The sequence below is a fragment of the Amphibalanus amphitrite genome, unplaced genomic scaffold, assembly GCF_019059575.1.
Source record: "Amphibalanus amphitrite isolate SeventyFive unplaced genomic scaffold, NRLGWU_Aamphi_draft 002613F_arrow, whole genome shotgun sequence".
Lineage (NCBI taxonomy): Eukaryota > Metazoa > Arthropoda > Thecostraca > Balanomorpha > Balanidae > Amphibalanus > Amphibalanus amphitrite.
Genome location: NW_024884022.1, coordinates 3,386 through 17,156, shown reverse-complemented (window position 1 = coordinate 17,156; position 13,771 = coordinate 3,386). Strand labels below are relative to the sequence as shown.

Below are 13,771 nucleotides of genomic sequence, written 5' to 3'. Positions count from 1 at the left end.
CCCCCCAAAAGCCGAAGACCTAAATGCGCTATAGACGCCGTCTTGCATGCTCAAAATCACCTGTCAAACACTTCTGAGCTAATACCTTTGTTTTTCTGGATCGTGTTGCGTGAAAAGGCGTATTGAAGACAGAATCTTACTCGTTTTTGTCTCAACCGTGCGAGCACCAGGGGATGATCCAGGAAAACTCCAAGGGGATGGTCATGAATTTAATTCGTGGTGCCCCTACTATACGCAAATTAAAAACTCAACGGATTTGGTCACTTAATTTTGGTGATGTCCTATTTTCATTTTTTATTTTGTTTGTTTTATTTTTAGTGCCCCTGGGCCCTGGCAGGTCAAAATCACGTCTGAGGCGAAAGAAATTCACGGGAATCCCAAAAATCACGTCAGGACATTCGGGCCCTCTGACCAGCCTGACAGCTAGGGCCCTTCTTACTTCCTGGGCCTCCAGTGAATAACCGCTAGTGTCTGTGTCTGACCGCTAGGGCCCCTCTGACTCCTCAGTAGGTAGGAGGCCCTCTGTAGAGGAGGTCCTCTGTAGAAAGGAGGCCCTCAGTAGAGAGGAGGCCCCCTGTAGAGAGGAGACCCCTTTAAAGAGGAGGCCCTCTGTAGAGAGGAGACCTGCTGTAGAGAGAAGGCTCTATGTAGAGAGGAGGCCCTGTGTAGAGAGGAGGCCCTCTGTGGAAAGGAGACCGCCTGAATGCAGAAGGCCCTCTGAAGAGTGGAGACCCGCTGTAGAGAAGAGGCCCTCTGAAGAAAGGAGGCCCTCTGTAGAGAAGAGGCCCTCTGAAGAGAGGAGGCCCTTTGCAGAGATGAGGTCCTCTGGCTCTTTGAAGAGAGGGCCCTCTGTAAAGGAGGCCCTCTTAAAGGGAGAGACCCTCAGTAGAGAGGAAGCCCTCTGTAGAGAGGAGGCCCTGTAGCTTCTGTAGTTAAGAGGCCCTGTGAAAAGAGGAGGCCCGCAGTAGAGATCGGTGGTCCTCTGTAGAGAGGAGGCCCCCTCTGTGTTTTGACAAATGTTTTTGCAAATTTTTCGCGGCGCTTCGCGCCGCCGATTTATGTACATACGTACAGGTCAATACGAAATCTTGACTGTAATTACATAAACCAACCGTGTCAAATTGAATCAGAATTCATATGTGTGCTGTAAAGGAACTCCGGCTTGTACTGCAATGCTAAAAGGGTGGTAAAATTTGTGTTTTGGAGCTGTGTTTCGACACATTCTTTTGCAAATTTTCTCGGCGCTTCGCGCCGCCGATTTATACACCAATCAATAAGAGAAAATAACAGTGACTGTAATAACACCAACCGTGTCAAATTGAATCGGAATTCATATGTGTACTGTGAAGGAACTCCGGCTTGTACTAGCATGCTAAAAAGGTTGTAATATTTGTGTTTTAGAGCTGTGTTTTGACAACTTTTTTTTGCAAATTTTTGCGGCGCTTCGCGCCGCCGATTCATACACAGGTCAATAAGAGAGATCGTGACTGTATGCTACTATTTACTAATGCATTAGGCTAAAAGTGAGGTAACTATATCTACTTCTGGGTTTTTAAGTCGGTCGACCCGCCTCCCCCCCCCCCAGTAAAAAATCCGTGGCGACGCTCCTATATAGGTGGGTTTCACTAACTAAAACTACTGAGCCGAGTGACTTACGATAAAACTTCATCTTATAAACGACGAAGATCAAATGTCATTTTTTGATCTCGACATACTCGCTCCCTACCCCCCCCCCCCGGTCGTCAGAATTCATTCACCAGACCTGGTATGTCGGCCGACTGGTGACCCCCCCCAAAACGACCCCCTAGATCCGCCCTTGGCGAACACTAATTCGTGCAAGGGGTCATTTTCACTTCTCCTTCGGACGCCGCAGCACGCTACTTCCCGCCGCGCGGGGGGCCGAGGGACGCTACCTCCCGCCACACCGGATGACCATCGGGCCTGGGCGCCGCCGCGGCGGGCGATGGACGGCGCTACCTCAATTCAATCTCGAGAAAATCAATCACAAGCACACTGCCAAGTAGTGTACCAAGGTGGTCCAAATTTGTATCCGCCCCTCCTATTGGTCAACGTCACGGCCGCCACAGGGATGCATTACGTCATTCCCGTCTGCCAACGACCAATCACAGTATGGTACTTGCGTCTTCATGGTCCCTTCAAATCCTGGGGCCGAACGTAACCTGGGCCCCTGTGTAACCTTGGTCCCGGTGTAACCTGGGTACAATTGTACTCTGGTACTTATGAATGTCACCCGTTTGGTACTTCTTCACTACTTCTTAGAAGTACCCGTTAGTACCGATCATGTCTCACATAATAAGCTATTGGAACAAAAATATCCATGTTCTTCTAATTATTCTCCTTTCACACTTTAAATAAATACTTTTGAAATGCATTTACTAATAAATTTCACAAAAACGGCTTGAAATTTTACGTCAAAATACTTACTCCAATTTCCACCATGAAACCAACACTATCCCAGCCAGCAATTTTGCTCCGGGCCCAAGCAGGCTCAAGTGCGGATTGCCCGAGATTTTTAGTCGGGCTAAAGTCGGCTAGGGCTTGGGCTAAAGTCGGCGTATGACACAAATACGCCGACTAAAGCCCATGCTCTGCCGGAGGTATGCCCGCTCTGCGAGCTCTGGACAGCCGTAGTTTAGCCCTAGTTCAGCGACGATTGGCGTTAGCCCGATTTAAGCCCGAGCAGTGAATCCATTTATATAATGGAGATTACTCTGGGCCCGAGCGGGCTGAACTCCGGCAAGCCCACTCTGTGTGCCCTGTCTATCCCGACTTAAGCCATAGAAGTGAATGGGGTTTATACATTGCAAACTGCTGTGGCTTTGCTCGGGTTCGGCTCGAGTGATGGCTCCTGTTTTCTCAAGTCTCGACTTGACTTCATCTTGCTTTTGCTTCACACTGGATCAAGTAGCAAGGAGCAGCCAATGCACTTTCAGCAGGTTGTGCGGTTTCAATGCATATTTAAAATTGTTACGGTCACTCATATCTCTGTTAACCGGTCATCGAGGCTCGAGCATTGCAAAAGGAAAATAGTGGTTGACTTTGATTGAATGTATATTTCAAACGACTACAGACACGTCAAATGAATCACAAATACATGAAACAGTGGACTGCAAACTGCAGCAGTAATATGGCATGAGTCATGAAAAAACGCCATCAAAACTATAAAACAATCACAAGGCCCGCTAGCCTCCCTCCCCGTTCATAATACTTGGTTAAACACTCAACTGAAAGCATAAAGTAAGGAAGGCAAGTAATCGCTCATAAGACAAAAAGCAATAAGCAAACAATCGTTTATAAGGAACTTCACTCTGGTGAATGGGAGCTTTGGAGGCGTCTGACTCCTCCACACACACACACATCTGCAGTAGGTGGTCGGCCATCTTTCGGCGCAGTTTCCATATATGTAGGTATACCTACTTAATTATAAGCAGGCAGTTTCCGCTAAACCACTTGGCGAGGGCGACTGCGGCGTCCACCCGGTCCTGGTTTGTATAACTATTCCATTTTTTGGAACCATTTGCTCTAATGGTACGTACCTGAAAAAGAGATTAATTGGTTTAATTTACATTGCATGTTTGCTTGAAAAATAACTTATTGATCCATTAATACTGTAAAAACACTTCTCATTGATCCGTATAAAATGTTCATTTGATTTTAAATGCGGACAGAGAATGAGCGTGCTCGGTGATAAGTAGATAAATATTTGTGTTTTGTATTTCATTTTCCTGGGTCAGAAGTGCTGGTATTTCACAAAGATATAAAGGCACGGAATGCAGCTTTTCTGAGCGAGGGTATAAGTCGCCAGGCTGAACAGCTATTCAGCTTCATGTTTGATGGCGTCAAACTCAGTCAAAATCATGACGTTTACATACGATCAAGCGCACCATTCAATACACTTACCTACCGTAAAACTCCATGCCAGTCCACTTGATAAGAGCAGTGAGCACTATCCCTTCTTCGCGCTGTCACGCGCGCCCAAACATCAACCACCAAATGCCCCAACACCGGTGTGTCGTTTCGTCGCACAGCGCACAGACTGTCACAAACGCTGCACATGATTGGCGCAGAACTGCGCATGCGCGAACAGCCGAACAAGTATGGCTAAGCTCGGGCTTTACTCCAGTTAGCCGAAGGACACAGCCAGCTTGATCAGCCCGCGCTCCGCCCAAGTTAAGCCTGTTTTGGATGCTCGGGCAGATGTCGGGCTGAGCTACTGCTATCCGCACGTGGGCATAGCTGCGGCATGCCCCAGCTCAGCCCTAGTAAAAAATGCATTGGTTTTGATCAAAGTGGGCAAACCCAAGCTAAGCCCAAGCTGCCCGACGCCTGCCACAGTTCAGCCCAAGCGAATTGCTGGCTGGGATATTACTTGCTTACAGACCCGTGCGCACAGTGCGCGCAGTTTTATCGTGACGTCAGAGGGTGCTTCCTCAGTGGCGCCCCCTGGCGGGGAACGCGTGCAAAAAGTCCAGCTCTTAGGCATGTCCAAAAATGTGGTAGGTTTGCAAAAAGTGTTACCTCAAAGCCACAGGGGAGCAATGCCGCTTCAACCCTATTGGCCGTAGTGTCTAACGGTGGCGGCCATATTGCGCAGACCAAGAAACGGCTGCCGCCTGTGTTGAGGAATAGGGAATTCGGGACCTCGATTTACGTTTGCGGCCGCCGCATCCGTTACGTTCAAGTTACGTAGATACGGAACCCGGCATCTTACGCAGAATTGAGTGGGGAACACGATCGTATCTTCAGAATTCCTCAAATTCACTCGCCGGACCTACATTTGCCCCGGCCGAGGGGGTTAATTGAACCCACCTCGCTAATGCGCCGCTAATTAAACTAGAATTAAGCGGTAAATTGGTCGTTTGCGACAAAGGATAGTGCAGAGTGACTGGTAGGAACCCACTGTAAAGGTCCCGGGTCAACCGGTGACCTCTGAGGTCAGGTCAAGTGATCTAAGGCACGGGTTCGGTTTTTGGTAAATAACTTCGCCAAAAATGGCCGTAGAGCCGCGATTTTGGCATCATCGTGTTCAGCTAGCTCAGGCGCATCGAGTGATATACTTTTTGTTCGGGTCAGGTCAACTTAGGTTGTTGACCTCAGGTCAAGGTCAGGTCAGCACCCCCAGGTCACGAAATTGGTCGAAAGAGGTCATGTCGCATATCATTCGATTCGGCAGGTCTTCCTGAGTCCATTGGTGGCTTTCCCGACTCGCTAGCTCAATTTGATCGGGAGTTATTGAAGAAAAACTGTGACCCTTGTGACGTCACAAATGACGTCACGCAAGGGCAACAATGCAAATATGAAGCATAGAACCTTGCAAGGAGTGCATGAAATCATGATTTTATATGCTTGAGATAGTTTCAGATCATTCTCGGCGCCAAAATAGCAATTTTCATATTTCCCCATTGACTTATAAAGGGCTTAACGTATTAGTTTCTTGTATCTGAGAATTTTTTAGGATTTGATCTTATTCTCCACTCAATTCTGCGTAAGATGCCGGGTTCCGTGTCCACATAGCTTGAACGTAACGGATGCAGCGACCGCAAACGTAAATCGAGGTCCCGAATTCCCTATTCCCCAACACAGGCGGCGGCCGCTTCCTGGTCTGCGCAACATGGCGGCACCGTTGGACACCATCTGGCGGCCGATTCGCATTCCACATTATATACCGGGGTTACATGAGCGATCCGTTCCAAATACGCACTACGGTAATGCGCATCAGCTCCCCACAAACGGATCTACGGCACCGGTTACATGAGACTAATTCGTTTTATCTACGTCAAACGGATCTTGTTTGGCTCACCCGGGCTGACTCCTCGACGGCCGGTAATTCGCATCACAAACGGAATAGGATTAGCGTACAGTCATGGCGCAGTTGCGGCATTTACCGGGACGACTGAGCTAAATTTTAAATACTTATATCATTTGATAGGCTCAAAAACATTTAAAATTAACATGAAATCAAAAAATGAAAACAAAGTTTTCTTGTTTTAAGTCAGTGGGCACTGATTCGCCATGCAGCGACAGCAGGGTGGTCAGAAAAAATTATCTATCAAAATATTTCATTCATTTTATTTCACATGCAAAGACTAAACCAAAATACCAACATTTTTTTTTGCTATTTTCTACGAGGCAGCCAATAAAAAAAAAATGATTAGTATTTTGCATTTTGACGCTTCCAGTCAGCAAAGAATAGTTCTTGTGAAATACGGCCCGAATCGTGTGCCTCGGACGTTTCGGTTACATGAGCGATCCGTTCCAAATACGCACTAAGCTAATTCGCATCAGCTCCCCAAGAACGCATTCAGAGCACCGACTACATGAGCAAATTCGTATCAGTGACGTCAAACGGATCTAGTTTGGCTCTCGGCCCGATGCGCATTACAAACGGAATAGCATACAAATGTGGCGCACTTCCGTAGCAATAGAGGTGACTAAATTAAAAATTTATTATCTTATGTCTTTTTTGCATTTAATCTGCTCAAAACATTCTCAATTAACTTAACAAAAAAAGGTTGAACATAAAGTTGTCTTGCTTTGACTCATTGGGCAATTGCCTCTCTTGATTCGTCTGTAGTGCTGTCAGAAAAATGTTTCAACTGAAATTATGTGGATATTTACTATTTGGTTTTCTCTAAATTTTTTGTTGAAAACTTGACAACATACCGACATATTTTTTTAAATATTATTTCAAAAGAAGAAAATGAAAAAATACCTATTATTTTGCATTTTAATGTTTCTTTTTGCGAAGAAATAGTTCCTGTAATACGTATCTTGGTCCTATTCGCTTCTAAGCCTCTTTCCCAGCGGATTTTGTTCGGACCGCCGATTCGTATTAGCAGGTGGATACATGAGTCGGTAGTACGCTCCTGATTCGCATTAGCGGTGAATCCGATCGTGATACGTATTTGCTTTGCTCATGTAACCGCGGATCGGATCGCCGATTCGTACTAGCAGGTGGCTACATGAGTCGGTAATGCGTTCCTAATTCGAATTAGCGGCTAAATACGTATTTACTGTGCTCATGTAACCCCGATAATAGAGTTCAGTGCTCAAAGCTAAGAAATTTACCGGGGTTACATGAGCAAGTAAATGCGTATCAGGAACGGATTTTCCTATTCGCTCACCATTGTAGTCCGTTTGTAATGCGTATTAACTCTGCTCATGTAACCCCGAGCATTGTCCCTTTGGCCTTGTGAATGGGAAAAAGACAGAGCCACTGTCCATCACGTAAAAGCTAGCTGTTTTGAGGAAATCACACTGTATTGGTATGTTATTTTTGTATCATGAATCACATACAAACCAATCAGTATTTGTGTAAAATGGCAAAATGAAATTTTTAAACCCCTAATTATCATTGCTGTAGTGCTTTTATATTATTTATATGGTTTTTATCTGTTGCTTCAGTTTTTGTATTCTTGACATTTAAAAATTGTGAATTGTTATCAAATGTAGTGAAGGTAAAGTAGGTGAGAGTGGGGAAAGATGCCCAGGGTTTTACTATGTCATATATTATTCGAAAATGACGATTGGAAAGCAAAAACTTGTAGTTTCAACGGAAGCCGACATCATTTTTCTCCAAAAATATCACACCTTCGTGCTTGAAATATGATAACGTTTTTTGCATTTTCCTGAAGAAGTGAAAGGGGGCATCTTACCCCACAGGGTGGGAAAGACGCCCCCTGGCGTTGGGTAAGATGCCCCCTGCACTATAAGTGACATAAATGGGCACGTGAGTCGCCTGAACGAATCAGTAGTCCCTTCGGGCCTGCAGTAGACACCAAACGTCATCGTAAGGGCCCTCAAAAGTAGTCGTAAGGGGCTTCAGAGGTCATCGTTAGGGCCATCATAGTCCAGCGCGGCCAAGCAAGCCTCCGTGGTGGCGTTCGGAGACCACTGTGGGGCCCTTATAGGTCTTCATGATGCTTGAGGGCCCTCGAGCCCATCGTGGGGACCTCAGATGCCAGCGCGGCCCGTGGAGCCAACGTGGGAGCCCTCAAAGGATGTCGTGAGGGGCCCTGGAGCCAATAATGTGGCCTACAGAGGCCGTCGTAAGGGCTCTCAGAGTCAGATGCCGCCCAAAAAGTCGCTGTATGGGCCGAGAGACCGGCATGGGGAGCACCCGACCGTACTGGACTCTCAATAGTCCCAGATCGGCTTTTGTCTCTCATCCACTGAACTCTATAATGTGGAATGCGCATCGGCCGCCAAATGGTGTCCAACGGTGCCGCCATGTTGCGCAGACCAGAAAGCGGCCGCAGCCTGTGCTGGGGAATAGGGAATTCGGGACCTCGATTTACGTTTGCGGTCGCTGCATCCGTTACGCTCAAGCTATGTGGACACGGAACCCGGCATCTTACGCAGAATTGAGTGGAGAACAAGATGAAATCCTAAAAAATCATCAGCTATAAGGAACTAATACGTTAAACCCTTATAAGTCAATGGGGAAATATAAAAATTGTTATTTTGGCGCCGAGAATGATCTGAAACTATCTCAAACATATAAAATCATGATTTCATGCACTCTTTACAAGGTTCTATGCTTCATATTTGCATTGCTGCCCTTGCGTGACGTCATCTGTGACGTCACAAGGGTCACCATTTTTCTTCAATAACTCCCGATCAAATTGAGCTAGCGAGTCAGGAAAGCCACCAATGGACTCAGGAAGACCTGCCGAATCGAATGATATGCGACATGACCTCTTTCGACCAACTTCGTGACCTGGGGGTGCTGACCTGACCTTGACCTGAGGTCAACACCCTAAGTTGACCTGACCCGAACAAAAAGTATATCACTCGATGCGCCTGAGCTAGCTGAAAACGATGGTGCCAAAATCGCGGCTCTACGGCCATTTTTGGCGAAGTTATTTACCAAAAACCGAACCCGTGCCTTAGATCACTTGACCTGACCTCAGAGGTCACCGGTTGACCTGAGACCCTTACAGCGGGTTTCTACCAGTCACTCTGCATTATACTTTGCCGCATACGACCACTTTACCGCTTAATTCTAGTTTAATTAGCGGTGCATTAGCGAGGTGGGTTCAATCAACCCCCTCGGCCGGGGCAAATGTAGGTCAGGCGAGTGAATTTGAGGAATTCTGAAGATACGATCGTGTTCCCCACTCAATTCTGCGTAAGACGCCGGGTTCCGTATCTACGTAACTTGAACGTAACGGATACGGCGTCCGCAAACGTAAATCGAGGTCCCGAATTCCCTATTCCTCAACACAGGCGGCAGCCGGTTTCTGGTCTGCGCAATATGGCCGCCACCGTTAGACACTACGGCCAATAGGGTTGAAGCGGCATTGCTCCCCTGTGCTCTCATCACAGGTATGTAATAAATGATTTGACAGGCTGCTTGAAGGACAGCCTACGGATTTAGGGGGGCGTCTTTCCCCATCAGGACAGGGGGCATCTTACCCCAAGGTACCGAGGTAACATTAAATCAGTACAATTTGTTAGCCATAAAACTACACCCTGAAACAAACTGTTTGGGACACAGTACACGCATGTTAATTTATCACGACTATGGCACGGGACGCAAAAATTATCTACCTTCTTTGATATTTACAATGTTTTGACACCAAAATATTTTTTTGAAAGCAGCAAATAAAAAACATGCAATCACCAGCCAGCCGTTGCCCAACTGAGCCTCGCAAATTTTTGTGCAGTTAACAAGGCAGGCTTCCGCTTTACGCTAAGAACATTTATTTCCAGGTTCGATTCTTTGTTTCGCCGCTAGAGGGGGTAGGGCGTCTTTCCCACCCTGGGCATCTTACCCCACTCTCCCCTACAACAATGCTATAGGTATTAGTTGTGGTGCTGAGGATACCACTAAATGAGAATAATAGCAAGATAAATGCTGTATTCTTGCAAGTCATTGTTGCCTATCTGTTAACATTACCTGTGAATCAAAATAATGATTAGCCAGCTGATGGGGAATCAATATTATGATTATCTGTTTAAAGTGAATCAATTCCTTGATTGCCTTTCACTACCTATAGAATTCAAATTGTTATGATAGGAGCAATATTATTTTGCTTAGGAGATAGTTCAAGCATTTCTGTTCAAGATCAGGCATGCTCCTTCTTGAAACACTCTCTTATTTTTATGTGATTGGTAAGTTAGAAATGGTCTGCATTTATGCCCAAAAGGAATCAATCTTTTGATGCCTCCATATTTTGATTCCAAAGGTCTAGTTTGCCCAACTGACTTTGACTTGCACTACAACTAGGCTTTAAATCACCAGACTTTGTTGAAAATGATATTGCATATTAATATTGAAATAAAGTGTTGTCTTCAGAATTGTGATCATCTTCCAGGGTTCAACAGGCATTATTATTAACCCCAGATCAAGATACCAATACCAGTCGAAGTCATGGTGGTGGAGGTAGGCGAGCATGAGCAGGCGATGGATTCTGGTGCTGCACATTCTGAAGGTATGTTAAAACAAGTAAGAATCACCCACTCTAGATAGATGAAGATGCACTTGCTTTTAGTACACTTGATGAAGTACACTTGATGAAGTACACTTGATGAAGTACACTTGATGAAGTACACTTGCTTTTCAGGAATGTGGTATTTATTATTCACTGTGCTTAAACCTGTAGCAGCTTCTTATGGTTTGGGTCTGCTGGGAGTAGGTTTACGTTTCATAGCTACTGATGTTGCGTTAGTGTCATTTCATAAGCTTATTGGGATGCATATTTATGGATGGATCTGCCCAAATAGGTCTGATTTACCATATTCAACTGCTCCTTCATCAAACAAATAACAATCTATTTAAGGTCATGGCATGTTATCATCACAGAGGTGGGCAGTGACTCACGACTGTATGCAGGTTCATAGAATGTTTGAATTCAATGGCTCCAAATAAATATTCTTGCCCTAGCTCTGAGCATGTCATCCCTGGTGGCTCCTGGTAATCTTTATAATGGTCTGGTAGGCATCACTCGGGCTCATCAGTTATCACAGCAAAGGTATGGTAAATTCGTATTTGAAAATATGGAATGAGTGAGACGTCGCCCGATCGTCGTAATGGTCATAAATTGAAATACTGCTGTAAAAACTCGCTTCGTTTCGTGTCCATAATTCGTGCATGTGTCTTCGGTCTCCCTAGGAAGCACGGGACGGGCAATGACGGTTGACGTGAGCGTCCGATGTTGGAAGCAGCCAGCGCTGTTTGCGACTGGCGTGGCCCCAGCTTTGGCTTTGAGAACCGACTTCAGTGACGACTCTATGTTGGATGCTATGCTCGTTAACTTTGTGATCTTCGAAGAATGAGCTGTTATTCAATGTAGCACGAAGAAATCATTTTAATAGCCCTGTCATTTGTCATTTCTGACTATCAATATGAATACGATATGCACTAGAAAACATCATCGATGCGTTCGTTTTCAGATTAATCGACGAAATATGCCTATTATGTTTGACAGACGCATCTTCAGACATGGAGGAAGTTGAAGACGTCGCCACCTCTGCACCAGCAGAAGGCAATGAGGGTTGGGCGGACGTCATGTCCCGGCTCCTAAGTGCACCAGCGCCGAAAAAGAAGTATGTCATCCTCTCAAAGGCCAAAAAAGCGTTACCAAAGGATGATGCAGAGGACGAACCAGAAGAGGAAGCCTCCGATCCGGGCTTCGATGTAGAAGGCGCGGAGGCAGCGCCGATTGAGAAGAAGAAGCGAAAGACTGCCAGGTCGCATGCGGCGAAACGTAAAGAATTGGTTGAAAAGCGGAAAAAGGTAAGTAAAATAGTATTCGTTCATCGCCGATTGATTTAAATTAAAATGGAAGCTCAGCTAGTTTTTTTTTTAATTCGCGCAAGCCTCACACGTAGAGAATGGCATCTGAAATGCAAGGACATAGAGCTTTTATTAAGTGTTTGTTGGCTTATCGAATCGAATTATCTTTGATATGCTGCGTGTAACACCACGTATTTTTCAGCTCAGAGAATGGGAAATGATGGGACGAAAGAAGCCAGACATTCGAGAAAAAGATCGAGAAAGAACCTTGTGCAAAATAGCAACACGGTAAGTAAGCAATAGCACTGCGCTCTGCAAAGCAGTAATATGCATTGTAACGTCCATGCATGATTACGTCATTAAATTTTATTTGTAAACCGTAGATCTGGGCGTGTGGAAAACAAAAAAAAATCGTTAAAGGTAGTGTGCCAGCTTTCCTGGACCGTATGGAGTTAATGGCCCAGATAAGGAGAACCGGATTTTTAGAACTTATCCATAGGGGAAAGTGGGGTAAGACGGGCACCTTAACTTTGGAGCCATTTTTCGGCCGGTTAGAAACATCATAGAAACGGGAAACTGGGTGAAAACCTTTTTCAGACATTTTACTTTCATTTGCCAGAAGATGAGACTTAGACCTGATTCAACAAATAAACTGCAGCTATTTTTGCAAAACCTTGCAAAAACCCGTCTTACCCCACCCCATGGGGTAAGACGGTCACATGGGTAGGGCAAGACGGCCAGCTTCTTTCACCGATCAGCGCAGCTCGCAACAAATGCCCGAGATTAGCCGCATTTATACAGTCGCTCGTTGGTCTCAAGTGCTTCGGAAATGGCAGTATACGAGATTCGTGCAGAAGGCGTATGCTCCTATATAGGCCCTAGTTCAGAAGCCATGTAGAACCGTTTTTCACATTCATTATTCGAGAATAAACTGTGCCGAAGGAATATTGCTAACATGTCTGTGAGTATCGGAATCGAACATATTCTTATTAGAAATGCTTCTTTTTTCCTACAGCAACAAAAATATTTTCACCATTACAGACCCATTGGGTTCATAGTTGCCCGTCTTACCCCAAACTCAATGTCAGAAGTTCAGCACGATTTTTCGCTGTGGACAATTTGATGCAGACAAAGCAAATCCGCCGTAAATGAACACTGTTGGCATATGAGTGTACCACAAGTGATTGCGAGTTTTTAACTCTATAGTGCTGTACACAAAAGCTTGCACAATACATTATGGATGTTTTCAATGAAATGAGTGTTTTAAAGAAATCAAAATAAAAGATTATCGAACTGAACACAAATTCACCAGACTTGAATGGTGGTGTGTAGTGGGAAAGGCAATTCTGGTCCTAACTTTTCTTGCTCGTAGCGCTATTGGTTTGGTCTGCAGAAGGGGTGCCCGTCTTACCTACCCTGACCGTCTTACCCCACTTTCCCCTACCTTCAAAACTCATGGAAACGTCTTAAATTCTTCAAATTTTGAGTACCCCAGTGCGAAATTCGCCCCGACGGGTTGTCGGTCGTACCCCAACCACATTTCACACCACTATGAACAATAAATGCACACACTGAAATCGCTATTACCGATATGCTCATCCAATCAAGTTTCGATAAACCCGTTCATCATCATCTCCTGCGGTTTCGAACACGCCTGTTAGGTGGTGCGGTAGACCGCGCCCAAAGCCAGGGCCCCGGTAACGTGAGGTAGCCGAGTCGGGGCAGCGTGCGCTGACCCAAGCCGGGGCCGCGCGTCCTCCCGGTGTCATGTGATAGCCCGGGGCTGCCCGCGGGGATGCGGTAGACCGCGCCCAAAGCTGCGGCCCGGCTTGGGTCAGCGCACGCTGCCCCGACTCGGCTACCTCACGTTACCGGGGCCCTGGCTTTGGGCGCGGCTTCTGCTCATACTTTGTGGTGCGGTGGTGGTGCGTCGGGCCGCGCGCTCTGACTTCGGCCAAGAAAATGCGTCAGCTGATCATTGTCATTTCTGCCACTTGTGTGTGGTGAAAT

At 46.0% G+C, this 13,771-nt stretch overlaps 1 protein-coding gene across 2 annotated transcripts; it reads left to right on the top strand.

Moving 5' to 3' along the window:
- Positions 1 to 9,425: 9,425 nt before the first annotated feature.
- Positions 9,426 to 12,075, top strand: LOC122377190 (RRP15-like protein). Of its 2 annotated transcripts, XM_043357146.1 has the most exons (4): positions 9,426 to 9,444; positions 10,341 to 10,457; positions 11,454 to 11,761; positions 11,964 to 12,075. In XM_043357146.1, exons 2-4 carry the CDS (start codon positions 10,397 to 10,399, stop codon positions 12,051 to 12,053), a joined length of 459 nt encoding a protein of 152 aa, XP_043213081.1. In that variant the 5' UTR covers positions 9,426 to 9,444; positions 10,341 to 10,396; the 3' UTR covers positions 12,054 to 12,075. The 2 variants fall into 2 exon arrangements, with proteins under 2 accessions (XP_043213081.1, XP_043213080.1); XM_043357145.1 differs by lacking the exon at positions 9,426 to 9,444 and having other exon boundaries at positions 10,246 to 10,457.
- The last annotated feature ends 1,696 nt before the right edge of the window (positions 12,076 to 13,771 follow it).